Source organism: Drosophila pseudoobscura, chromosome 4 (assembly GCF_009870125.1).
Source record: "Drosophila pseudoobscura strain MV-25-SWS-2005 chromosome 4, UCI_Dpse_MV25, whole genome shotgun sequence".
Classification (NCBI taxonomy): Eukaryota; Metazoa; Arthropoda; class Insecta; order Diptera; family Drosophilidae; genus Drosophila; species Drosophila pseudoobscura.
The window spans coordinates 21,351,701-21,379,605 of NC_046681.1; the positions used below are offsets into that span (position 1 = coordinate 21,351,701).

Sequence of the window (27,905 nt, forward strand, 5' to 3'; positions counted from 1 at the left end):
CGGCGAATCGCTTTAGCCCACATCTCTAGTTCTTCAATTATTTGCAAATTTTTGTACAACAACGCGCCAATGGCGCTGCATTCACATAGTTTCTAACTTACATCAGTTTGCAACATTAAAAGATATCATTTGAAGTGTTTGGGCAGCAAAATGAGCGACACGAACGCCACAACAACTGACGCCGAGGGCGAGGAGGTTAATACACTCGAGCAATCGACAATAACCATGGTCGACGTTCTCGAGCAGGAGAAGGAAATGGAAGACGAGTACGCCGCGGTGTTGGGCGCCTCCGATGAAAAGGCCTGCACCTATGCCAAGGGTCCCATTCAGCGGCAGGCCCTGTACTCCTGCCTCACCTGCTGCCCCGAGGCTCGCACGGATCTGGCCAAGTGCGCTGGCGTCTGCCTGGCCTGCTCCTATCGCTGCCACGAAAACCACGAACTGGTGGAGCTCTACACCAAGCGGAACTTCCGCTGCGACTGTCCGACACTGCGGCTGGGCGCAGTCAAGCGCTGCTGCCTCAATCCTCAGCTGGAGGGACCCCAGCCGTCGAACGATGGAAATCTTTACAACCAGAATTTCCAAGGATTGTACTGCCAATGCAAGCGTCCGTATCCGGATCCAGAGCGCACCACCGAGGAGGTGATGCTGCAGTGCGCAGTCTGCGAGGACTGGTACCATTTGCCACACATGAAGGCGCCCGGGGCATCTGAGAAGATGCTCGATTCGTGCAGCGAAATGATCTGCGACACTTGCATGGATAAGAATCAGTTCCTGCGCGACTACACTGCCCTGGCACTGCAGGCAGTCGAAGCCGAAGAGTCCAAAGCAGATTTAAAAGCGGATAAAGTCCAGGTCGACGCCGAAGCTGATTCAAAGCCTGAGCAGACAGAGGAGCCCGCTAGCAAGCGTGTCAAGCTCTCAACTGGGGATTGTCGTCGCCCAAATCCGACAAAGAAACACCAGGGTAAGTGCATGCCCCCAAAAACAATAAACATTTAATCAGAAAAACGCTCTCAACTCTCAATACATGAAAAGCAAATCGGAATTCTTCTTGCCATCGCCCAAGTACAAGAATCCGTGCTTGTGAGAGGTGATCTTGTGGAAGAAGGTCATGCCCAGCCAGAGGCACGACTTGATCACGACCAGACGCTCGTTTCGCTGCAAGTTTAGGGCAAAGGCCTGTCCAAGCGGAATCACGCAGTCAATCGTGTCCAGGAAGTCAATCGGATAGTTGTAGTCGCTTCGCTTCGATAGGTTCACCTTGAGGTCGTTACGGGGCAGACGATAGAGCTGGTAGAAGGATTGGTTGTCCACCTGCAAGTTGTCCAGTCCGCGAAACATTTGATTGGGTATAACGCGGCCGTCTGTCATCTTGTAAAGGGCACCGCGCGGGCAGACGGCGCACTCCTCGGTAATGATAAACACAATGGCGGCCAGGCGCTCCTCCTCCTTCAACTTTACCACCTCGGGGCGACTGATGGCCACCACATGATTGCCCACAATCTCAAATGTGGGATCCTATCGGACAGTCGTTCATAGTTAAACCACAATTTGACTCCCCTCCTCCGGTTTACACTCACCAACTTTACGTAGGTCATCAGACTGGGATCGCCAACGAAAGACTCGCGGGCCAGAGTGGTGGCCTGAAAAATCTTCGGACTCTGGACGAAGGGCAGCAGCTGCCACTGAAACTGGTCGAGGCTGTAGAAGTATTTTCGATCCTTTAGACAGTCATTGGTGTAGCCAAAGGCAATGTAGTAATCCTGCTTGGTGGCCGTGATGCGACCCCACAGATACATGCCCGAGAACCGATTGTCGTTCTGCAAAGCGATCAGCGAGTTCTCGATGAGTATGCGCTGCTCCGGCGATAGCTTTAGGCCGCAGTACATCAGGCAGTCCATGCCCTCAGAAAAGTACTCCAAATTCATTTTTTTGTTTTTTGGAGTTGGAAAATTTCAATAAAATACTTATGTTATGTTAGGGATAGAGCCAAGAGTTGGTATAGGTTTAATGAATTCCCAGGCAGGGCTTGCTTGATCGAATACATTTTGTAAGCCTATTCCGTTTGCCCTTTCCAGGTGCCGCCTTCTGGACCAACGACTGGCGCAAATCGCTTTGCAAGTGCACCGAGTGCCTGGCCCTCTTCAAAGAGTTTGCCGTGGAGTTCCTTTTGGATGCCGATGATTCGGCCAAGGCATACGAGGAGCGCGGCATGAAACGTGCCGAGGAGAACTCCAGCTACGAGCAGGGCATGCGGGCCTTGTCCTCGATTGACCGCACCCAGCAGATCGATGCGATTACCGAATACAATCGCATGACCGATAAGCTGAAGGATTATCTAAAGGGTTTTGCCTTGAGAGACAAGGTCGTCACCCCAGAGGACATTAATGTTTTCTTTACTCGAATGCGCGACGAGAACAAGCCCAGTGTCGGCCAGCCGCATTTCTGTCGCTAAATTGGTGTCCGGTCGCTATTGCCAGATAAAGACAGACATATTTAAGCTATATTGATCAGTTATAGTATTACCACACATTCCCCAATACATCATCCGTGTAACATCATAAATTACAGTTTATTTCACATATTATTACTATTTTAATGGATTCATTTTGTCATTAAAAATTACTCGAAACGAAACAAGCCATCGGGCAATGAGATTCGCATATCCCTCTCTCTCTCTCTCTCTATATATAAAATCTATGTACAATCTGCTCAAACAGAGGTCCATATTGGCTGCATAGTTGGATTATGTTCTCTGGCTTGGTTCCCCTGCATAACAACCGTCTTACAACATAGCTCTATTGATGGTTAAGAATATATATAACATACAGACTAATAATTATTGTAATGATTGTTCATTTGCATGGCTCCAGCGCCAACTCCTCCTACTCCTCCGCCTCCTCCTGTTAGACCCAAACTGCTGAGCGTCTCCTCCATACCTTGCATTAGTTCGTTGGTATCTATTGACCCCAGGTCCATAAACGTGCTGGATATCAGATCGCTGAAGGATTGATTCTGTCCCTCCAACTGGGGCTGAGGCTGAGTCTGCTGCGGGTATTGCTGATTCTGCAGTAGCTGCTGTTGTTGCAGGTGCTGCTGCTCTGGTTGTGTTTGTTGCAGGAAGTTTGGCGCAGGCTGAGACTCTTGGGCGAGGTATCGCTGCTTGATGGCCTGATCCATTTGTTGTGGCGGCGTTATAGACGGTGGGTTCATTGTCCCCAGCTTGAGACTCAAAAAGTTATTGTTGATCATGTTGTTGCTGTTGGTGTTGTTGTTGATTGGTGTCATGGAGCCACCGCTGAAGCCTGTGGGACTGCAGCCATTCCTCGCATAGCTCGCAGGCTCCTGCAGGGTCGTACCCATATCCAGGTTCTGATAGAGATTATTGTTTGGCCCGATTCTCATTGGCGGAATGCCGTCCGTTGTGCTGCAGGTAGAGCGTGGAGAGGGGAAGTTGTAGTCCACCGAGGCGAACTGACTGCTGCGACTGTCCACATCCATATAGGGGTACTCCACCTTAATCTCGTGCATAAAGTGCGGGCTGCCTCCCGCGTACATCATACCCATGCCGGGTGACACATGTGGCGCCGGGGCGGTCGTCATCGTTATCTGCGGCGGCTGGACCACTGAAAAGGACACCCACAACAAAAAAGTAGAAGGTTTTAACAACATGTGGCAGACCTTGGTATTAGGTTACAATGAAACGAAAGGTTAATGAACGCACCACGGCTATGGGGCTATACGGCTATAAGCATTTACATAATTGAGGCGAAACCGAGGCAGAACTAAAGCAATTTGGAGCAACTTAAAAAGGACACAAAGGCAAACCACAACATCAACTTGCTTGGGCGGCAGGCAGCGGGCAAAACTTACTGTCTGTCTGTCATCAGACGTCCGTTCCATTTCGGTGCTGTGCCAGAGACGAAAGCTAGGGGGAAAGCTAGATGGGAAGTAGCAGGAAAAGAAATACCAAGAAATTCGCCCTCTAATGTCCTTAATGCCCACAACGGACGAAACTTTTTTTCAAACGAGCATTTACTTATGATAGATTGAACAGAAATAGATGGGGAATATGGGAAAACGTTTGGGTCGAACAAAACCGATTTTGGAGACCCATAGAAATAGAGATAAAGAAGATGTGTCTTCAAAGAATGGATTTCTGAAACTCCTCGATATATTCGAAACACGAATGAACATTGAAAAGATTAAACTTTGTAATAATCATAAAATTAGTAATGAATTTTCCAAATAATATCTGGATTTTAACACCAAACATTTGTTTATTCATCAAATTTAAATACAATATGAATGTGTAGGACAAATATCATCAACCTGGTCGGCCCACAACCTCAACGAATTCAAATCCATACCAAAAATATCCGACAAATCCTAAAATTTCCAACGACAATTCAACCTATTGGTCCACAAGGTATCAGCTATATTTGCTTACATATTATATGTGTTATATGTATGTATGTTATATGATCTATAAGCTCTAAACCATTTTTCATCTACTCGAAATGTCGATCGTTTAATGAGTGTGCGCGTGTGTATGTGTGTGAGGTGTTTATAGGAACTAAATAGATGTAAATAGAGAGTATGATCTCGAAACCTAAACCAGCACCAGTAATTGGAAATGCGAGAGAGAACTTACAGGACGTTTTGGGCTGCTTGGGACTCTGATGGAAATCGGAGAAATCGCTGCTCATGAGATTCCTTTTAAGGGTCTCAACGGTCTTGCGCGCCACCAGACGATTGTGCTGGGTTAGGTTTTCTACAAAGATATATTCGGATAGGACGATTAATGTTTTTTGTTCGATTCGGTTCTGTGTGTTCTCATCGGTGACTAAACTATTAAGTGGGGAGGTTGGGATAAGATAAGCGTTAATTAATACTGAAAAAAGAAAACGACTAGAAAATATCCATAGTTCTGCTCTGATTTTGTAGTTAAACTATTGTAGTTTTTGTGCGGTTTCGGGTAACTGATTTGGTTTATATTCGAGGGTGTTCAATGGCTTTCTTGAAGGTTTGATACAACCCAAAAGGGCTCCGAAAAACTTCAAAAATTATGTCTGTTTTCAGGTACCAGGTTCTTAGATTGGAGGGATACAAGTTGATGTCTTGGTCGCTGTGGAGTTTCTCCCTTTTCTTGCATTTAATTTAAAAAAAATACAAACGCAAAGTGGTGATCCCAGTATTGTTCTCTTCGTAGGATACAATCAATCAATACTTAAAGATGAGTTCTCTACTCTTACAGAACCCTTTTCCATCGAACCCTCGAATCAGTTACCCGAAACCCCCCTTTGTCCCCCCGCCTATGCTTCACTGTAAGCCATTGGCCTCGGCCAGACGTCGCGCTATCTCGTCAGCACTGAGGAAATCCGTCGCCTCCGCCCCGCCAGGACCATCATCGGCACCAGCTCCCGCCTGGTCCCCACCAAATGGCGGCTCCGGGGACTTGCTGGTGTAGAGAGCAAAGTGCTCGGCCTCGGAGAGATCCACGCTGGGATCGAGGACCACGCCGTAGGCTCCCTCGCACAAGTTCCGGATGCTCTGGCGATCGGCAATGGCCACCAGCTCCATGTTGCCGTCGCTGATGGGTATGTCGGCCAGCTGCAGTGTGCTCAGGGTCTTCCGGTCCAGCGGTCGACCATAGCTGAGGGTGCTAGCGTTCGAGTAGCTCTCGGGCCGGAGCAGGCTGTTCTCGCTATCGCCGCCCTTCAGGGGTATGTGGATGACATCGGCGTCCAGGTAGGCGGGTCGCTTGCCCGAGACACTGCTCGAGCTGCGGCCCACGGGACGGCCACTGCGACCAGAGTTGCTCGGCGGCTGCATGGAGCGGCTGGAGCTTCGGTTGGGATCGCCCAGGGCAAAGTGCGCCACACTCGGCTCCCTACTGCCGGTGGGTGTGCTGGCCTGCCTGCTGGGACTTCCGGCCACCGTGAGGGAGGACCCTTCCTCCTCCTCGGCCTTGCTCTTGCGGCGAGAGAAGAAGCGCGAGAAGAATCCCTGGCGCTTCTTGGGCGAGCCACTCGGCGTCGACGACGGCTGGCGTTTGGTGGGGCTCTGGTCGGGCGTGCGCATTATGATGATGGGCGAGGGCGTGGTCCTGGCGGAGCTGAGGCTCCCGTTGCGCGACCGATTGATCGAGCCATCGCTGACAATGCTCAGATCCTGGGAGTTCCTCTGTGGCTTCGGTGGCAACGGCGGCAGACGATGATCGGGATCCGGCGACGGTGTACGCGGCGGCAGCTGGGGCAGTGTGGGCGAGGGGGGCGTGGCCGGGGTCTGGGCCGCGTTCACTTTGATCCTCGGCGCTGGGGGATTCGTCAGCACCACCAGCTCGTCCTCATCCATCTGGCTGAAGGGATTGGTGGCGGCGTATGTCTGCCTGGAGGAGGCACAGTCCCTGGGTATGTCCACCGGATTGTTGAAGGCTATCTGCAGGCTCGTGTACGTGGCCGTCTCATCAAAATTCTCATCGATATCCACCGAGGCCTGGGCGCTGGCCGACTCGGGTTCTTTCTGCCCCTCCGTCTCCCCTTCCACTTCCTCTTGAGGTTGAAGTGCAGCGCCTCCATCGGCTTCGGGCAGCTCCTTGAGTGCCGGATTCTCTAGGGTGTCCCTGCGGGAGCCAGCACCCTCGTCCGCCCCCTCCAGCTCGTCCAGCTGGTTCGTTATGGTCGTGTTGGCCGTCAGGCTGCTCACATTGGTGAAGGCCGTCTGGGCGGTGCTGTTCGAGAGGGTGGGCGTGTCCCCGTTCTCCACGGTCAGGCTGTCCGTCCGCTCAAACTCGCTGCTCTTCATCCACTCGGTGATCTTGTCCACGTTGTTGAGGGGACGCGTCTGCAGCTGCGGATGCTGCAGGATCTCTTCCATGGGCGTCGAGGTCTGGGTGCAGTCATCGGCCAGCTGGGGCAGCAGCTGCGGCACCTCCAGCTCGATCTCCATGTCCGGTTCGTTGTCGTTGTCCGTGTACTCCGTCATTGTGTTGCCATCCGCATCGTGCGACTCTCCGCGATGCTGCAGGTGCATCAGCTGCTTTTTGACAGCGATCTCAAAGTCGTTGAGGGTGCCCGAGCTCGGCTGATCGTCCGAGGAGACCGTGTTGTTCTCGTCCTCGTTGAGATCGAGCGGCGGACACGAATACTTGGTGGCTGTCGTCTCGCTATCTAGGGAAAGTATCTGCTGGAACACGTCCATCTCCTGCTTACGCTTCAGCTTTCGCTGCAGCCGGGCAAAGGTTACTATACCTGGATTCGGGTAGTACTCGAACTGCAGCGGGGCGCTCGTCGCTCCATCTGAGGGTCGCACCAGCTTGAGCTCCACCTGCAAGACATAACGAAATGGAAAATAGAATCCATCCATGGCTTTTTGGTTCGAAAATATCCTCACATTAACACTCTGTGTGATCTCTGGATTCCTGTAACGCGGCGTCTTGAACGCAATCGCCATCTGCTTGAACACATCCGTGGGCTGGAACTCCGCATTGGCGTGCCACAGCTCCCGGCCATCGTCGTCCGTCTCGTAGAAGCGTATCTCGATGTCGTCCTTGGAGATCTTCTCGCAGAGCATAATGATCTCATCGCCGCCACTCACCTTGGCCGAGCAGCTGCACAGGCGGCTGATTGTCAGCTCGTTGCTCTTGCCGTAGATCGGGGAGGAAACGATGGGATCCAGGGCCACGCGGGTGTTTCCGACTGTGATGAAGGCCTGGTAGCAGAGGCGCAGCTCGTACCGATTGATCTTATCGATTTGGTCTTTGTGATCGAATTTGGCTGCCATAAGGAAGAAAAGAGAAAAGAGATATTTGTAGGGCAAATTCAGGCTTTAATATCAATCTCTATTGAGGTTTACCTACCCCCAAAGGGATCCACATTCTTTCGCTCCCGTTCCAGCAGGGACTCGCGCATCTCCAGTTTCTTGGCGCACTGGATGCCCACTTTTTGGAGCACCAGACGCCGCTCCTCCGGCGGCAGCCGTTTGGCGTACACGCCCGACTTGCAGGAGTCGGCCTCCTCCTTGCTGACCAGCCAGTGCGGGTGCTGGCGGTAGGGCTCGTCGCTGGTCACGCACGAGACGACCACGGTGACGGGGCCGTTGTAGTCGCACACCTCGATGGTGGGGAAGGTCTTGCCCGTCTCCGTGCTGGTGCTCATGCCCGGTATGGAGCCAGCCGTGCGTCCTTCGCACTTGTAGCGAAAGCGGATTATGTTGTTCGTTGGCTCCTCGATGATGCGGAGGTGTGGACCCGTCTTGGTGCTGGCCTTCGGTCCTGTCGTCGTCTTCTTGGGTGTCGGTGTCTGGTTCTGTATCTGGCCCAGCGGCATGGGCGATGGCATCACCGGCAGGGACGTGGACTGATGAAATACCTGAGGCATATTTACACCGCCTCCTGCACCGCCGTTCACCTCCAGGCTGGCATTGATAATGTCCTCTACGGATGGGGGCAGCGAGCAGCGGGCAGGTGGCAGGTGGCAGGTAGAGGGTGTGTGCAATGGAAAATAACATGAAAATCAATAAGTCAGAATGCCAGAAACAATTTAGTGCAAGAACTAGAACATGATGGGACAACTTCGGACGGGACCGAAGCTTCAAAGGGCTTGCGAAACTCTAGGAAAACTTTACTTTCCCTCTGTCAGAGGAAATATGTATTAGACCCATGCGGAAAACTTATCGTGTGATTCCCTTTGAGTATTGAACGACAGACTACCATTTAGACTCTGTTTTTGTATAATCCAGGACTCCATTCTGTTCCCTGTGCAGGTGACAGAGAGCATGCACTGCGTATACGTAATTTACAGTAAACAGTAGATACTTTTGTATCTATCAGAGACACGCTCGCCATTATGCAAACGCGTTCGTAACGTTATGTATGTGTGGGTGGGCATGGCACTAGATAGCTATTGTTTTCGAAGGGGTCAGGATGGACTGGAGTTTCGTTTCGCTATTTCTACTTGTTATGCCCAGATGGGACTCCGATGACGAGGACGAGTTCTGACGTCAAAGGTTGGACAGACTGGATGCCACTTTGGATCGTTTTGCCGCACGCACCAAGCCGCTGGCTCTAGCATCGAACAATGTTCAATTAGCCACTAAAAATTCCCCACAAATCGGATGCCAATGCCCCATGCCCATGCCCTGGCCTAATTAGGCGCATTGTCGATTGACTTATGCCTCCAGATTGTTCATTAGCCAGCCAGCACTCTTCTCGGGCAGGGCAGTGGTGGGATTAAGAGTATATGCTCCATGTTTATATTAATTAGGATTAGAACAACTAGAGTGTGTGAGATGTGCCATAAATTGATGGCCTGGCTGTTTGTACATACGTAAATCGCCAAAGAGCTCCTCCTCAGCCATTGGATGCTGCTGTTGCTGTTGATTGCCTGCAAATAAAACCAATGATAGATTGCCATTAATTTTTCCATATATGATGACTATCCATTCCCATTTCCCACCCAATGCAATGATTTGTACATAATGATAGATTAGCATTAAATGCCAAAACATACTGTATCGATATTGGTGCGGACTTGGGATTGATGAGCTTGAAACATCGATGCCTATGAATTATTTATGTACTATAATACACAGCTTTAATTGCAAGTGTTTTGAATTCTCTTGTGCCCTAAGGAGTAGAAGATTCTAAGTAAAAGTATGAGTATACGAAGAATTGATTATAATAAATGGAATTCCACAGATGGCAACAGATCAAAGCGGTTGGAAACAAGCAAATCATACGAATATTACTATTATTGCTTCCACTTGGAAGTAGGGAAATAAAACTTCATAAATTAGCTGTCATGAATTCTGGAGAGTTTTATTACTGTTGGCGGTAAGCCCCCAAACATTTTGAATGAGCCCAACACACGATCGGCTGTGGGCAATCAAACCAACTGATTTATGTCCCATATGTGAAACCTTTCAGTATCTCTGTGCCTTTTTGCTTTGCCAAAAACACCTACATTCGTTCTGATAACGAAATCTGATGTTAAGGTTGACAATCGAAAGATGGCCTTTAAAAGAAAACTATTTACATGACCTCAGAGGTCTCGTTGAAAACATTCTTATCAGCAATGTTGAACTTTGAGCAAATGCAAATCGATGTCTAGGGAAAGCCTGTCAAATCTTACGAACTACAACCCGTAACGGGTTGGGCGAGGCATGTCATTCGTTTAATCGTAGACTTTATTGGTTTGATAAAAATAGAGGTACAAAATGTAGTAGATTCTTGGAAAAGATAGCCAAGTTGTTGCCCCAACAAAAACTTTATCATTTTTAAGACTTTCGGCAGAGATATTACTTTTAAATTCTTAGAAAAAGTTAATTTTTTGGAAAGCACTTTAGCATAAGTGCATTCGCACGCGAAAGGTCGTTGCTATAGCATTAAATGTGTGCGGAAGCCAGGTGTTCAAAGAGCCAAGAACTCAGTTGCAGTTTAACCTTTTGTTTGGCTCATTCTGGCTACACTAATAATGCGAATGCAATTCTTTTTGTCCAATCTAGTAGATATGAACCTTCTTGATGATGCTGCAGTTTCGGTTTTCTTGTAGCTTCAAAATTGAGTATGAAACGAGTACCCTGTATGGCTAGCAGTCCCAGCCAGCTGCCTTCTCTCTTCCTAAGAGATTAATTCATCTCAATTTGTTATTTCTTATCCGATTGTATGTAAATTATGTACATATATCCATATTGTTTCATTGTTCTGTCATGATTAATTTATAAAATAAAGAGTACATATTTCATTATTCTTGTGAGCCAACAGCTTATAGTCTGAGCTCTCCTTCGCTTTCTTTTTCGTGTGGTTCTTCTCTATAATGTAAGCAGATAGTAGGGCCCCATCCTAACGACTTCCTATGCGGCTTTTCCTCATATCCACTCTCCTGTTTTGTTGTGTAAGCCGCACCGATCAAGGTTAATAACAATGACTGTGCATAGTAATGTGTATTTAATAGTCGTTTCCATAAAAAGGCCAAACCGGCTACTGGCCCCCCTTTCAGCTCTCTCCCTCTTTCCGGCAAGTGCAGCCAACATATGGCCAAGAGTATTTTGCATTTTCTGAACATAATTCAACTTTTCCTCAAGAAAAAAGGAGAGCACACACACACGCCCATACGGACTACTAGCTTCATGTATAATCCAGCAAGAAGTCTCGCCTCAGAGAGACAGCCTATTTGTCTAAATGTTAAATGCTGGCGTCACACACACAGAACACACATACTCGTGTGTTTAGTAGCACTCGCACACACACACACGTACACGTGGGCTTGAAAAATTTGCATATGTTAATTTTGTTTACATTTATAGCATGGCAAAAACAATTTGTACGCCAGTGGATTTTGATACCCATTACCCAAAGGGTATACTGGACTGATTGATCCCATAAGCAATGAATTCATTGCAGACGATATCTTTGTCTCAATTCTGAAATACAAAATCACTCAACCCGAGAAATGTGGTGTATATATTAGAGCAAGCACATTCGTACTTCTATGCCAGCAAATTAAGTTTAGTTGATAGTATTCTCTACCAAAAATCGTATTATAGATCATATTATTCCATTTTCGAACCAAAACGTGGTATTCTACAGGATCCCCTGCTTTGGGATTAACGAATTTTCCATTTATATCCAGATAAAAGGATATCGTCTTGTCGGTAGAGCTAATTTCTTTCTGTTTCGCTGCTTTTGCAATTCACACCACACTCACATACTCAAACACACGGAGACACAACCGACGCATCCTACATCCTACAACCTACAGCTTTTGTTTACGGACCACACGACGCTTTATGGGTCCCACCTCTGTCCAGGCAGTCTTCCTGCCCCTCCTGCTCCAGCCCACACGTGTGTCGAACATCTCAACTGTGTAATAAGCGAATATGGGTCGACAGCCAAAACAACTAAAAGAAACGAAGGCTGGCTACGGGGTCGAAGATTTTGATACCCTTCCATCAGTTCCATCAACAGCCAACCAATTTCGATTGAACAACTCCGAGGGGAAAAGGACATCGATTCGCCGGTTGACTGCTTCTATTTCTGCCATACAAGGGTATCCACAAGTGCGATACAATTCACTCGCTGCCTCGATGCCGGCGGCGGCAGCATTCGGCAACCGGCGGGCGACGCAATGACATCAGGAAACTTTTAAGTAGATGGCGCTAGCAGCTAATGCTGCTGACAGCGGTCTTAGCTCTGCTAATCTCACCCTGCACCCTGCACAACCACTCTCACGCCCACATATAACCCGCCATCCCACCATCCCACCACCCTCTCACACACACACGAGGAGCAGTAGGGTTGCGAGGCGAGGGTCATTAACTGGCGTACGTACAGGGTTTAAACTGTTGTGTAACGTTAGTGCTGGATAGCAAGAAGTTGAGAGAAGAGATATCGATTGCCGCTTGCTCGCAGGCATAAATAATAAATCAACTCCAGTCTAATGCAAGCCACACAAGAAATGTACGAGTACGAGTACGATTATATATGAGATACGTGTACAGTGTACAGTGTACAGGGTATGACAACTTTTAGGGGTTTCAGATGTTAAAGCAAAGGCTATACCAAGATATGCCCAAGATACGCAGACGAGCTAGTCGGAGACTAAAACCCCGACATAGCAAAACTTTTTGGTCCCGTTCCTTATGCCTCTTCTTGGTATTGTACAGTCTTTGGTTAAACGTATATGACGGATCCCATCATCCTGTAACATAGACCTTGGAAGGGATCCGTGAAAAAAGCCAGGCCTTCAGATATAATTTCAACTTATTTGTAGATCTTTTCTTGGGGCATACCTATCGAACATTCAGTGCCAAAATATCCCAATCCCATCCGTTGCGCTACCCCTAGCCCGTACTTTTTGTGAACCCAAAACCATAGACAAGCCTGTACGATCTGTGCCAGAATACCCTCTCCTGTACTTAGCTACGAGCGTATGTAGAAAATTTGAATGTAACTCATATTCATGGAACGGAACGAACCACAATCCTCTTTCCAACCCACACACACTGTTATGCTTCTGCGGCCCTGTCGTTAGTTTTGCTTAGAGAAACAATCCCTATCGCATGGTGAAGTGTTCTTAAATTAGCTGACAGCATTTCACGACAGTGATTGCCCCTGTTCGGCTTAAGTCGTCTTCAGTCTGGAGCCACTCAATGGAGCAACGGAGATAAATATAAATTTAGAACGCATGCTAATTAGTCCCTTTTCCCTAAACCACTCTGTGGCCCCCGCCAAAGGACATTTATACTATATTTAGGAATATTTATTAGCATCATTTGTATGGGGACCTTCTAAATATGATGGAAATTAATGTACATGTTCTTTTAAATGTGTTCCACAAAATGCGTTCAAAGCGTTTTATTTTTATTTTTTAAATGGATTCAATGGCTTAAGGCTGAATTTTATATTTTAACCCAACTTAATCCCACTTTTATTTTGTGAATTTCATAAATACTCATTGTGGAGACTTCAAAGAGTCCCCAAATTAATTGCAAATTTTTCGAAATTCTTTTTGGAACTTCTGGTAAAGTGTTCTTTAATACGATTCTCAAGGGTTCGTCCCAGTTGAGTGGTTGGTTGGTTAATCCTAGCTACCGGTCACTATTCTCCCATCCATTCTTTATGCTTCATTTTTTGAATTTCCACTTTTATCCTTGAATATCAATATTCCTCGCACAAATTTCGCCTGCTCTCTCTTCAGTGTACTCGCAATTTGTAGATTTCATTAAGTGCGCCAAATGGAAAAGGCGCACAATTGCTTGGCTCATCTCAAGCTTCCTTTTACTTTCCTTTTCGTGCTCCCACTCAGAACGCCCCCACCCCCCGCTCCTGCCATCGTGGGGTCGTCTAGCCCCCAGTTACTTCCTCCTCAATTTCGGGCATAACTTAAGCTGAATAATACTTTAAGACAGGCCACGGCAGGCCAGAAGCTCAGCGCGGGAAAAAACGCACAAATTTAATTCGCATTTAGGTCGCATTTTTTTGGCATCGAATGGAGTGAGAAATGGAAATTTCTGGCGACATAAATCAGAGCCACAAATTGATGCATAAATAAACCGAAAAACGAAAAGCGAAAAACAAAAAGGATGTCTAAAGGACTAGGAAACAACAACAACAGCAAATGTGAGCTAGGTAAAACGGATTTATTGAACAAATGTTAATTAAATGTTCTCAAAAATAGATTCGATTCGAAATGTAGACATCAGGATGTGTGGGCCGGTGGGGGGAGTGGCTCAAAGTTTATGGTTTCGAGTTACACTGAAAGTTTTGAATTACTTCAGCAATATATTGGGGGATGTATTAGCAGCTGGAAAGCAGGACGGCAGGACAGCAGGACTCACACATATTTCAGAAGCTAGCTGCTTGTCACGTGCTCAATCGATTGGAAAATCGCGTTCTGAACCGAAAATAAACACACAGCGAAATAGAAGCGGAAGTGGGCTGCGCCTGGTGTGGGCGTGGACCGGGAATAGGAAAGCTTGGGTGTATAGACCCCCCAAAATGCCGCCACCTCCCATACACTTCACTCATCCAGTGGATGGCCTAATCACACACTCAGTCACACACACTCACACTCACACTTTAGCACAGTGGTTGTGCTTTATAAACTTCAACATCAAACACAGACAAAGCGGCGAAGAAACGACCACTTCGAGTGTTTCGAATGTGGGATACCCTGTATTATCTGAAAAAGGCATCAAAAAAATACTCTTTGGAAGGGAGAGCAATCAAATGAATAGCAGAATATCCACAATATCTCAATAGCCAGGTGTTCAAAGAACCCAGCAGCAAGTGCTCTTAAACTTGTTTTGTTCATCCTGGCCATAATTATGATCCGATGTCAACATGCTTTGGCATTGTAGTAGATACTATTCTTCTTTACCACACAATTTTACCAAGAAGGAGGCGTGGTAAAGATTTTTCCCGGCATCTAAAGTAGTCGCTTACCAGAGCTTTATGCTCTGAAAAGACCTACTTCCTGCTTGTTCCATGCACTCTAGTGCATGGCTAGTACAGCCAGCCTTGTTCTCTACGCTTTACAGGGTAGCAACATTCTATCTCCCTTTCTCTTCCATTGGCACCTCAAGTGCTTAAGCTGGCATGCGAGTGTGTGCGAGTGCGTGTGCGTTTGTGTGCGTGACTGGGCCTCCCTTTGAGCCAGTGTTGGTGTTGGTATTGGTGTTGAGTGCTCGAGCCCTGCATTATATTCCATATACTCGTACTCGTACTCATTCCGTTCCGTTCCGTATATGTTATATAAATAGAAAAATTAAAATCAAATAAAAAGTTTCCCCGAAACAAATTCTGCCTGTCACCAAAAAGTACGAATGGCATCTTCTCAGGCGAAGAAAAAGAAAAGTTGACTAGGAAAATCAATAAAGGAAATTATGGTTCGCCCCGCCAGTTGCTCCTTCCCCATACAGTGTCTTCCATAGAGGGCCTAACCACGCTGTCATTTGCAGCAAATCCATTTGGCCTCCTGTGTTTGATGAATATACAAATATCTAAGGATTGTTTGCTCCTTGATTTCAAACTTTGTTCAACCTGTTTGCAATGGAAATATGTGTGAAAGTGTTCACTGTACTGTGAGTTGAAGTTAATTGCATTCTTTTGATGTGAAGATATGTCGGGGTCACCCATTCACTTAACTCGGTTATTCTCTTATATTCGGTACTCAAAGTGTCCAGAATCGCGCTTGGCTCTTTGAACACCTGGCACCTAGACCAATGCCTTTTCGAAGGCATAGTTTTAGTATGCAAGCCCAAATCAGATCGCCGAATTCCGATGAGTGTCGGGGTCCGAATGCCGTAATTCCAAACGTTTCGACAGAATTCAATACATTAACTCCAACTACCGATCTTTTCTTTTGATTGAATGAAACTCAAAAAGTGCTGCCTTTGACGTACATCTACAGTGTGGTGGACCCGTACTTTTGGAAAACTCTTTTTGCTCCTTTTCTATACCAGAAAACAGAGATATAGACCGACCATAATTGAATCTGTCTCTCGTTGAGTGCAATATTTTGTGTGTGTTTTGGTTGGCTTATTGAATGCTACCAAATTTTCCCATGGAAAATTGTTATCTAATTTGTGGAGACAGCAGGCCGAAATGGATTTCCAGGCAGTAGAGCGAGGAGCTACTTTTATTCTTTGCCATTTCTATTTCCACACAGATGTACATATGCTGCTGCTTCGGATGAGGTTTTCCCAGCGCCTATCTTGGGGTAATCCCAAACAGATTTCTTCAGCTAATTGGGAATCAAAAGAGGGGGTAACTGAGCGATTATTAAACTGTACGATTATGGCGACTACTGTCCAGTGTCTATTTTGTGGGGAGATAACCTCTCCTCTGAATTGTGTCTTCAATTGTGAGTCAGTTGATGGCATTCGCCAATGGAGTGAAACCTGCCATGAGCAGTGGAATATAATTTCCGTTTCTGCTTCTACAATGAAAATATCATTGAAAAGTATTTCGGTTTTCGCTTTCCAGATTTTGCTTTCATTTGTTTGCTTCTGTTGGGATTTTAATTCGTATGCCATGCCACCTGAAAACTGTTAATGTGCGCAACTAATTAAAAGGCCATTAATTCCCTCACATTTTCCGGTTACATTTGGCTTCTTCATTCAACACGCTCGCTCTCCGCCCAGTACACAACAGAACACAACACAACAGAGCGGAACACAACCTGTGAGGAGCGGCAGCAAATGTTAAATTATACAACAAATCGATTTTCATGTCTTTTCAAGCAAAAATCAAAGGAACAGAACATATTTTGCAGTCAAGTAAATAATGCTGAGAGTAACCAAAGGCATTCTCAGAATGCCGAACCAAACCAGACAAGACCAGACCACACCAGACACCAGGCCAGCACCAGGGCCCGTTCCCGGGCAGGCACCAAAGAAAAGCCAGCGAAGCGTTAGAACAATTTCCATTCTAATGGCCAAGACACCCAGCTACTCGTACACTCGGGCACACAAAGAAAAATATTAAAACCGAACAAAACACTCGACACGCGATGCCCAAAAATTGGAGAAACCGCAGCATTTAATTATTTTGCGATAAAAGTTTTCACAATTCAATCAATTCAACATTTTCAGAGGCAGCCTGTGGCCTGCCCACCGCATACAACGTGGCGTATGCGTGTTTTTTACGCTGTGTGCTCTCTGGAAATGAGATGACAGATCGTGGAAGATCGTGGTTGTCCTGAACGTGGACATGTAGGTCTTTGTAAATATAAACAGGATTGAACTGGTTTAGGTCTTCCAATCAATTTTCTGCCCCATAGAGCTCTACCTTTATGGAACTATAGCATGATTGATGGAAAATTTCCACAAGGAAACGTTAGTTAGTCAGAAGCATACTCTTCTTACCCTTGTAAACGATGCCAGGAAGTTCCCAAATTGATTTCATTAGCAAAGTTTTTACAGAAATATGATAGAATGTGTAACGAGGTGTTGGATGCCTTTAATTTTTCACTCAACCAAACTCTGGCTGAAGCGATACCCAGATGGATACCGATACCATTTGACCTATAATCGTTTAACCCACAAGTGTTTTCCACCCGCAACACGCCCTGCCACACACTTGCCCTGCCACCGTGTGACCTTCCTCCCTCCGTTGGCATTTAATTTCCAATAACTTTCAATCCGAACACCGAACACCATCTGAACAATATAAATGGCAAAGTTATATCTGCAGGCAAGGGGGTATATGATACCTTGTTCATATGTATGTATGTATGAATCCCACGTCTCTATGTGGTACAGAAGGTGTGAAAAGTGTGTGTGTTTTGTTTGGGTTTTTCTTTCATCAATTACCAAAAACAATTCCGCTGCTGCTGTTGCTGTTGGCCGCCTAGTTTTTGGCTTGGCCCCCGGTTCATGCCCCAAGAATACAAGTTAGGGATCTGCTTCTGAGCATAGGCGCAGATAAATCGATATTTAAGTAAGTTTCGACCATGACTACTGTTCCATCTCATTCTATTTTTATGGCCCTGCCAGGCCGTGCCCGTGCCCGTGCCCGAGTGCGTGTCTGTGTCCGTGTCCGTGTCCGTGGATAAGGCACAAAAGTATTTAAGACTTTATTGGATTTCGGTTTCGGTTCATGTGCGAATGCAGTTCCTTTGATTACAAATGAAATAAACGAAATCTTCCAGATGCCGTATGGCATCATTTTTATAAACTTTTTTCTTGGCCTAGCCGGGCCTGGCCTGGTCTTCAGTTGTAAAAATATTTACAATTGTCTTATATAAATATTTGCATTTCGGCGAGCGTTTTGTTTTTCTCTGCTTTTGTTTCTTTGTACAGATCTTGGCCATGTTTGTCGACCTGCGGTCAATTGAATGTTGATTACAGTTTAGTATTGATGGAGGAAGAGATAGACTGAGAGAGAAGCATGGAATTCGGTGAGAGAAAAGCCAGCATTAAAATTTCTTTGGCTCTAAGAAGTATTCCTCCTGGGGACTGGAGAGTTCCCCAGAGATGATTTCTAGATTTGATAAGAAACGTGGCCATTTTCAGCTATGTACACATATTTCGGCTTGCTTTCCCTCGTTATCAATTGCTATTTATGTATATATATTTATATATTGTATGTACTATATAGTACAGCACACACATTTCAAGGCATTTTGTAAAACTTGACTTGGCGATAAGCAAACAAGCAATAAAATTATATTTAATGCATTCTAGAGGAAAGGAAACGTCTACTCAGGGGAGCAGTTCCGGCATATGTACATGGGAGTATATGTATGTACTCGTACTGTATGTCTTTAGAAATATGTATGTTCATACAATTTGTGGTTTGGAGCCAGTACGAGTATGTAAATGAATTGCATTCATCGGTAATCGCTGTTGTTATTGCCCCTGTGGCACAGAGACAGATCAAACAGGGAACCACCTCTAGACTCGCATATACTTAAGCCCAACTACGACTACGAATATGTATAATAATTACATTAAATCGCAGTTTGCTGCCTTCATTCTATAGCGATTTATTGCCATATTTTCTTGGTATTGTAAATTGCATCAGTTGTGCTGAAAAATCGAATGTTACACTTGAAAAAAGCAAGGGTAAGCGACAGAAGAAAGCGTTTCTAAATCGGAAGTACTAATCGGAAATCAAGTGCTGAAAACTTCTCCTTCTTTTACTTCTTTCCAAAAGAACAATATGTATCCTTCTTCTATTTTGACTTCATCGGTTGTTGGCCATAAATGCATCATCTTTCATGAAACATTTATAAAACCATCAGACCATGTCTATATGTTCGTGTACTGTATAAAATGTACATTGTACATATGTCGATGCTTTTTTAATGTTCGTTTCGCATGTCACTCATTTTTCCAATCTGGCAATGCCCTGCTGCCTGCGTCCTCAGATGAATTTTTGTGGCTTTACAATGAGCAAAAAGAGATCAGATCCGATTGCTCTCCCGCTCTCTCGTTACAAATCATAGGGCAAAGAGGGAGGAGGAGTCCCATCAGGTTTGGGTGTGTGTGCAATGCCTCTCACTTTTTCGTGTAGTTGCATTACAAAAGCAGCGCCGTGACGTCATTTATCTGTGAGCAGCGATAGCCTTACAGAAGAGTTTCGGAATTTCCTGGTTCAAATTTCATATACATAGGTACTTTTAAGGCGTAGAACCAAGTGCCTGTCAATCGAATGACTGACAAAGAGGCACACGCTGTAGATAAGCGCTGGTGCAGATAACAACGAAATGAGCGACTTTTACAGATAGTAACCTTCCCGAAAAACATTCATTTCGAACGATCTCCAATGCACTTCTCTGCTTTTCCATATTTATAAATAAAATTTGTATTACATGTGGCAGTTAGTTAATTAATTGCCACCCCCCAGCATGTGTTTGCTCGTTATTTATGTATCTGGGATTATAACTTATTTATTCCGCTAATCCCACGAGCCAATTGTTGTTATATGTATTTGTATTTCTTGCAGTGTCATTGCGATGGGGGTGGAGGGAATGGAGAGGAGGGAAGCTGCCCAAAGCCGACTATACTCATTCAGAGATTGAGAGGGTAAGTAGCTTTATAAACTGCGCCTTAGATTTTTCAGAATTTTTTTAGTTAATGGATTGGATGGCTGTTGCTGCTAACCTTTTATGGGTTATATGTTGCGTTGCTGTTGGTTCTTGTTTTTGCTTTTGCTTTTGCACCTGTCACAAATGTTATTGCCTTCAAATTTTGTTAATTTTCGTTGTTTTGACGTTGATCTGAATGCACTTATGGGTTTACCGTACCGTAATCGAATTATCTCTTTGCTGAGTTGCTGTGACACGTGTATTTCATTAAATTTTGTTTTATATTTGTGTGTATTTTGTTTATATTCGATGACTGTTCACCGACGGTCTTATCATTCGTTCACTGCGCGCCAAATTCGTTTCTTTTTGTTGTCTTCAGTTTGGTGAGATATGGCTAGGGAATGAAAACAGCAACGCAATCTTTCAAGTGTGCGTTTTTGTTATTGTTTTTTATATTTTTTGTTGTTGCTTTATTAGCAATGCAGCCGCCGCGAACATTGATTTATTCACACATACTCGAATAGAGCTCGAACTAACAATGTAGTTGTCGTAGTGTCGCGTATAATTAACAAACACATAGACACACACACACACACACACACACACACACTCGCATACACATGCACTGAAAATGGTCGCGTGTGACTTGCACAATATGCGTTACAATGTGGCAAGCGAATGATTTATCCGGCCTGGCACGTCCGACCACCGAAATGTTTGTCTCGAAACTGAGCGATCCCTGGGCTCCGGGTCTCAGCACATCGACTCGCTGGCGATTGCAGCTGAGATCGGCTCCGCCTCGGCAGCCCCGGCTTTGGCATCGGCTCGGTCTGGGCTCGGCTCTCTCTCGCCGAGTGATCGTGGAGAGCAGCACGTCTGATAGGCCGACGACGGGCGCGCGCGTATACTTGATAAACTGCGGGCGCTGATATCGTTTGGAATTCCATGAGGAGCGGAGCGGAGCGCATACTTTTGTTTTCATTTCCAGTCTGCCAGGCGCTCTCTCATCTCATTTCCCTCCTCTCCTACTCCTCCCGCTTCTACATTCTTCTTTTTATGCCCTGGCAATAGGGTACTACGATTTCGACCAGATGTTTGCTGCGTTGCGCACAATACAAAAGTTACATATCGTTTGTATTAAGAACACCTGCATAATATTTTAATGTAAATATGTAGTTTTATTCTATTGAAATCAATGAGTACGATGGATCTCCAAGAGTATCAACAGCTTCGGCCCATAAAGCTAGCTTTTCCTTGTTTTTGTTTGTTATGCTTTTTTTTTGTTTATCGATGTTCCTTGTGCGTATTGTTCGGTTTATTTTCTTTTCTTTTTTTTACTTGAATGACGTAACAAGACGCAAAAACAAAAAAACTTATTGAATTTAAAGTGGGTTTGCCAAAGTGTTGAGATTTTTATAATACGCTGCAGGTGTTCCACAATTCGATTTGGTTATAAATAAATGTTCTTTTTGCTTTGGCAAGAATTTTATTCCTGCCATTTGCAGAGCTCAAAGATGATCTATTGATCTTATTATGGCATTCCAAAAAAATATGCATTGTTTGCCATAATAGGTAAAATTTGAATCTTTTTGAATCAAACTGATTGCAAAAAAAGATCAAAGAGAAAAGATCTTCTCTTATAAAAAACTATTTATATAAACGTGATACTATATAAATTTCTATCTCCTACTGAGGGATTCAACCAACCAGGGATCATTTTTCTCCCATTAATGGGACAAGTTTAATGTCTCAGAAAATCCTTGCAAATGTGTGAATCTTATTTCCACAATTCACTCTCCCATAGTACAACAGAGAAGCTCTATTTATTAAATATTGACAGCTCTAGTTTTATTGATTTTCCCAAGAATTGGCATACCTGAAAAAGTAACCAGCCCGACTCGACCCTCGCCAAATGTAAATGTATAAAATCCATATAGCGCTGCTAATTTAAACAGACAAATTCCCCAACTAGCAATAGACGAAAAAAAAACCAAAAAAACTACACAACTCTCGACATCGTCTAAGGTCAGAGACGACTGAGTTATTAACTCAATTTTTGGCTTCTGTTCCATCAACAGATTTCAGTCATTTAAATAAACACGAGCACGAAATCCGAGTATATGTACATCCATCCATCGGGAGAAAATATTTTCTGTTGAGATTGCAAATCGGGCAGAAATATTTCATTATTGTCGGTGCATATATGTACATATGCAGCTTGTATGGTTTGTTTCTGTTGGGTTCGCCAACAAAATTTCCAAACTAAAAACAAAATCCCAATGGGGCGTGGGCAGGGTACTGGATCGACTGCATTCTGTGAGATATTTGCCAAAATCTATTTACATACATATTCCTGAATGGGCTTACAATAAAATTAACTGAAGAACTGCATATTTAATATGGAATTTAAATTATGAATGGAAAAGACTGAGCAATACAGGAAGAACAAGAACATTTTGCGACAAAATTGCAAATTTTCAATGTACTTTCCACAAGACCAAAATTAGGTTATAAACCTGAATGAGTAAATCGTTTCCTTATGCTTGGATATTGCGCTATGCCCACAAAATATTTTTATAATAATTAATTAAAAATTAAAATAATTAAAAAAACACGATATTGGAATTTTTTACTTGGAGCGTAGATATCCAATCGAAGATTAATGAATTAAAAGGAGAATTTTAGCACCTCTCATAGAATTTTTGATTCGTATAGTATAGTATAGTATTATTGATATATTAAACTAATTCCAGAGATACCATGGTATCCCAAATCTAAAGATATTTGACGACAAATCGTTTCCCATGAATCTGATTTTAGGCATACATTTTGGAGGTATTGAAACGACATTTCGACACACATCTAAACATCGATTTAATTGAGATCACTGCGGCTTCCAGTGACGTCGATGCCGAAACAGTTCGATTTCTGCGTCAAACTTTACCTTCTCTTTATGTTTAAGCTTCGTTTTCGAGCTCCTATCAGCAGCCGAAGCAGCAGAGAAGAGAAGACGTATGCGAAGCGGGCAAAGTTCCGTACCCCCCTGCAATTCTGGCACATGTGTGATTCAAGGTCACACGCGTACGACTGGCGGAGAGCCCGAGAGAAGGAGAGAAGGAGAGACTGCAGACAAACAGAGCCAAGCCCCGAACCGAACCGAACCGAACCAAAGCGAACAGCGAACAGCGGAGTGGGACAAAGCTGAAATGATATGTATGAAGGGGAGGCAGACGGGTGACAGAGTTGAGCAACCACTTGTTGTTGTTTCTGCTTTTATTGCTCCTCTGCCTCCGCTTTTGAGGCCACTGTTTATAATGTGACCACCACTCCGTGCAATAGTGGAGCCACACCAAAAGAGAGAGAGAGGGAGACAAAGAGCATTAAAATGCAAGACATTCAGTCAGGCATGCAGATAGTGGCAGCGGCCAGGGGGGTATCAATAACAAGATGGGCAAAATTACAAATGAACTCTAAATGTTTGCCAGCAGCGAAACACTATAAGGCGGGGTGGAGTGTATACGAAAAAATACCATACTCTACTACGTCGAACTTTTTATGCCCTCCTCATCCACCGACGAGACGAAAACAATATAAAAGCGCTTTTTATCTGATCCTTTGGGAGCAATTAGCCGTACGATTTATGGAGCCAAGGAGCGCTCAAAGCTCAGCTTTTGATTAACGTGTTTGTTTGTTTACTTCTCTGGCCAATCAACCAAGTGTTGTTTGTCTGGTGGTATATTTGTCATCCATGTCGATAAAGCTTTCTTAGCGCTCGTGTGGAAATTTGAACTGATTTCGTAGCTTTTTTGTGGCAAAGGGTCGATGATCCCCTTACATTTGTACTTACTTACACAGGCCCCACCGCGATTAGCATCATCTTGGGACATTCTTCTTCGATAGACAAGGATTTGTACGTGTTTCTTTTGGACTTTAGATTGTTACACATAAGTGTTATTCGTAGTATAGAAAAGTTTGCCTTCACGAATCTTATCATATTTTTCTCAAGAGTTTTGGTTTTTCCTTTCCTTCTCTTCCTGAATATCTAAATTTTGTTGTATGGATGTATCCTATATCTAAAATTACTAATATAATTACGAAGTATGTATAAATATATTTTATGTATGCGTCCCTACTATTTTTCACTGCTTAAAGTCTATGAAATATAGAACAAAATTTGTGCTAGCCTTGGGTTTTTATTTTTACTTACAAAATTACTGAAAATAGTCATTTTATAGAGCTTTTTCTAAAACATAGCCAGGTGTTCTTATTTTTTTGTCACATGACTGTATGTGTAGATCAATGTATATGAAAAGATTTCCAGCAAAGCTAATGGCTTATCAGTTAGCACCGCTTTCGTCCACTACCTATTGTATGTGCTCTTCTTTGGGCCACGGCTAAGGTAACTGCTTCGTGGTTTAGCCCAACTTCTGTTTGGCATAATAACAAAAAAAAACGAACAGGTAAGACAGAAAACCTGTCCGTCTGGGCCACACTACACTTGATTGGCTTTGGATTCCCCGAAAACGAGCATGAATCATCAGCAAGAGGAGCCAGAGGCTGTAGCGGAGGCACTTGCTCGGCCAACTCAATTGTATCACTCACTCACACACGATTTTCAATTAAAGCAGCAGCATCGGCATCGGCCTGCAAGTGTGCGTGAGAGCAAGTGAGAGTGTTGTTCGCCCATGCGGAAATCTGTACAGAGCTGAGAGCCGAGAGCAAGTGCAGCCGATCTGTTCCAAGCTCCGGGAGAGTTATGTACATATGTAGGTATGTACGTGTGCATGTGTGTGTGGTGTGGTGTGGGAATGGTTGCCTTGCCATTCCAGTTTTCAGCCTCTGCATTGCATAATTTGGTAAATGCAGTTGCAGAGTTGCGGACTTGATGCTCATTTCGAGTTCGAGTTTGACTTTAAGTTCGAATTCGAATTCGCTTTCGAGTTCCGCATGCAATGTTTAAGCTATTTCTTGCTGTACTCTTTCAGAGGGCATAATGGTTTCGATAGAATCTTGGCAAAGCAGAGAAGAGAGGAATATTGATACTAATTCTACTATTACCTCGTCGTAGTAAAATCCGTTTAGTTTAGGGAACTTTAACCAATATATGACTACTGAACTACCAGAGTATATACAGATTCGATCCCAGAAGCTAGTCTTTCGTTAAATGACCATATCAAGGTTGTCTGAGCCAAAGACTTTGGGACTTTGACTCTTTGTCATTTCACAACTTCAGGTAACTTCGAGAGAAAGAAAGAGATGGACAGATGGCTAGAGCAGCAATAGCGACAGACTTAACATTTATTGTGTGTTTGTGTAAGTGTGTCTGTGGTTTGTCTTATAGAAAATCGACAGCAATAATAGCAACACACCGCAACCACAGAAAGAACAACAACAACCATAATAGCAATAGTCAGCACAAACAACTGTTAATTAATTGATGTGGCAGCGACTTGTGAAGCACCGTGGAATCGGTGGGGCAGTGGCCAGAGGAGGAGGCGGAGGCACGACTCAGGAGCGTGGCTGGCACCGGGCTGGATCGGATTAGAACTTATTGCCATTTCTCACTGAAACTGGAACTGGAAATGAATCGTCGTCGATTGCAATTGCACAGTTTTATTTTGTTTTGTTTTCGCTCAGTGAACAGTGAACAGTGAACGCTCTGATAGATGGACAACCACCATTCCAGAGTGTTCCTTGTCAGAGATGGGCATTGAGTAATAATGTGTTTAACGTGGAGACTTCTTGCTTGTTATTAATATTATTTTTGTTCATCTAAGGACAGTTCATTTGGAGGAGCTTTCACTGTATTTGTTTAGGGTTGAACAATGTCAAACCAATGATAAAAAGGTCAGCTTCCTCAAATTGTTGTTCCCTGGAGTTGGCATTTTAATTGATTCTCTTAAAGTCTTTTCTAGTGCATTTTAAATCGCTTTTTCATTGGCTTATGTGTAGTAGTATTTCATTATAATTGAACCGAAGAGATGAACTCACTTTAGTTTTCAGAAATTTGTACTTCTTTATAAGTTATTCGCATGTAAATCTCTCTCCAAAAATGAAATCATATCAACTCCTAACTTACTAAAACTGTAACTGTCTGAAGACGTACATGGACTATTGGACTAGCTGAAAATATTTACTATAATAGCATAAATCATAGATTATATATCCTAGATACATCCTATCCTAGTTCGGTTCGGTTCGGTTCGATACCCCATAACGAACGTGTCAAACATCGCCGAACAATTATTACAATACTACCCAATTATCTTTGTTTAACTATTAAAGACATTTAGCAAAAGATAGCTTTACAATTTCCAATTGATATCTCTAACATTTATGTGGGCATATGTACATAAAAGTACTGATTGTTCCTTTGACTCAAAATTGACAAGCACTTCCACTTACATTAAGATAGCCAATACCACTTAGAAATGCGGAATAAATCCAAAAAATACATAAAAAAACATTTAAAAATCTGGGACATACAACTATAACTATTCATTTTGTTAAAGATGTATTCCAAATACACATATATATCCGTTATGTTATTGGTATACCAGCATATCCAAAAAACTACATGTAAATCCGTTAAATATATATATGTCATCTTTAACCTAAGTTAAATCGTTTAAACGTTACAAATGTTCGATGAATTTCTATTTTATTAGAATGTTGTCACCGATCAAGTACTCGTAATGTCTACATTGAAACATTGCCAATTAAAATTGTTTCGCCTAGTTGTTACTGCGAAATCCATTCCATTTCCGTGAGTAATTTTTTGCATTTTCATCTTTTTTCTAAACATTTCTCCAATGTTAAGAACGTCAGCTCTGGGAATCTTAGGCGCGCGCTCCATCAATCAACTTGATTCTGCTTAACACGTCAGAAGTATCTTTCGCCTGGCATCGTCGTTCCCTTTAAATCAAGCAATGAATATTTAAACGCAGAACCAGATCTGGTCATTAGGGAGAAAGGAGAGGTATGTATGATGTTTATGACGTTGCCTTTGTGGGCATTTGATTACTTTTTCCCCCAGACGTAAGCATCTAAGATCGGAACTGGAATCTCATCGGCGGAATGGGAATATGAGTAAGATCCCAGTGGAATTGAATTAATTGATCTGCTGGGAGAAACCGATTTCGTTTGTATTCTTTGGTTGGCCTTAAAGGCCTATTATTTATAAACAATTTTGGTATTTTGTAATCTCGCTGGTGCCGAAGATTATTTATAGACAGAATGCAGAACTCACCTAAATCAGAATTTCCACCAAAGGCAATAATTCAATGTATTTTATTTGATATTCAATTATCAATTTTTAATTTTGTTGTTCGTTTCGGATCTCAGACACAGACAAACACTCTCACAGATAAACACTTGTTAATGATTTTTTTCCCAGCAGTATTATTTTCTTGAATTTATTTGTTTTATTTATTGTTTTATTGGGATCTTTTTCGGAATCGAATTGTATTTAAATTTCAATTTACGTTACTTTCTCGTTCGCGTCCTTTTCGTAGCTTTCGTTGCGCCCTGTTGGCCGAGGAGAGGAAGAACCGTTTGCCAGCAGCGTCGAACCGTTAATGAAGCCAACACTGCCTTGGCCGCCACACGGCGGCCCCACCACCCAACCACAGGCACAATAGTTGTCCTAGGGCCGCCACTCAGTCAGACAGGGTGGCCAGAGGCGTGGAGACGAGGCAGTCTGAAAGAAAGCTTTCGCTGCCTGCGCACTCTCAAACGGTACGTTTCCGCTGCCGTGGTGAATTCGCAGATTTTCCACCTCAGTTGAGTACCCGATTCGAACAGCCAGTTGGCGCCCAATCTAGCGGAAAAAGTTTCGTGTCTGGGCTATAGCCCGCAGCAAAATGG

At 44.1% G+C, this 27,905-nt stretch overlaps 3 protein-coding genes across 6 annotated transcripts; 1 reads left to right on the forward strand and 2 right to left on the reverse strand.

The window, feature by feature from the left end:
• The first annotated feature begins 13 nt into the window (after positions 1-13).
• LOC4817112 (putative E3 ubiquitin-protein ligase UBR7) lies at positions 14-2,640 on the forward strand. The gene is made up of 2 exons (XM_001356531.4): positions 14-967; positions 2,082-2,640. The coding sequence occupies exons 1-2, from the start codon at positions 151-153 to the stop codon at positions 2,456-2,458; spliced, it is 1,194 nt and encodes a 397-aa protein (XP_001356567.1). The 5' UTR covers positions 14-150; the 3' UTR covers positions 2,459-2,640.
• Rsph9 (Radial spoke head protein 9) lies at positions 969-2,023 on the reverse strand. Its single transcript, XM_001356532.4, has 2 exons — positions 1,584-2,023; positions 969-1,521 (listed from the first exon to the last, which is right to left on the reverse strand). The coding sequence occupies exons 1-2, from the start codon at positions 1,929-1,931 to the stop codon at positions 1,024-1,026; spliced, it is 846 nt and encodes a 281-aa protein (XP_001356568.1). The 5' UTR covers positions 1,932-2,023; the 3' UTR covers positions 969-1,023.
• On the reverse strand, positions 2,557-27,700 carry Dif (Dorsal-related immunity factor). 4 transcript variants are annotated; one of them, XM_033380324.1, is made up of 7 exons: positions 20,116-20,789; positions 9,333-9,389; positions 7,865-8,440; positions 7,399-7,781; positions 7,257-7,332; positions 4,658-4,777; positions 2,557-3,629 (listed from the first exon to the last, which is right to left on the reverse strand). In XM_033380324.1, the coding sequence occupies exons 2-7, from the start codon at positions 9,361-9,363 to the stop codon at positions 2,836-2,838; spliced, it is 1,980 nt and encodes a 659-aa protein (XP_033236215.1). In that variant the 5' UTR covers positions 9,364-9,389; positions 20,116-20,789; the 3' UTR covers positions 2,557-2,835. The 4 variants fall into 4 exon arrangements, with proteins under 4 accessions (XP_033236215.1, XP_015035984.2, XP_033236214.1 ...); XM_015180498.2 differs by lacking the exons at positions 2,557-3,629; positions 20,116-20,789 and adding an exon at positions 27,289-27,700 and having other exon boundaries at positions 4,635-7,332; XM_033380323.1 differs by lacking the exon at positions 2,557-3,629 and having other exon boundaries at positions 4,635-7,332; positions 20,259-20,792.
• Between the last annotated feature and the right edge of the window lie 205 nt (positions 27,701-27,905).

Bases quoted from the DNA above. Each gene is read 5' to 3' on its own strand.
- LOC4817112 (XM_001356531.4), top strand. From the start codon at position 151: ATGAGCGACACGAACGCCACAACAACTGACGCCGAGGGCGAGGAGGTT. The intron at 968-2,081 runs GTAAGTGCATGC...TGCCCTTTCCAG, and splicing joins TCCGACAAAGAAACACCAGG to GTGCCGCCTTCTGGACCAAC.
- Rsph9 (XM_001356532.4), bottom strand. From the start codon at position 1,931: ATGAATTTGGAGTACTTTTCTGAGGGCATGGACTGCCTGATGTACTGC. The intron at 1,522-1,583 runs GTGAGTGTAAAC...ACTGTCCGATAG, and splicing joins TGATGACCTACGTAAAGTTG to GATCCCACATTTGAGATTGT.
- Dif (XM_015180498.2), bottom strand. From the start codon at position 9,363: ATGGCTGAGGAGGAGCTCTTTGGCGATTTAC. The intron at 8,441-9,332 runs GTATGTACAAAC...CCCCATCCGTAG, and splicing joins GGAGCTCTTTGGCGATTTAC to AGGACATTATCAATGCCAGC. The intron at 7,333-7,398 runs GTGAGGATATTT...TATGTCTTGCAG, and splicing joins AGATCACACAGAGTGTTAAT to GTGGAGCTCAAGCTGGTGCG.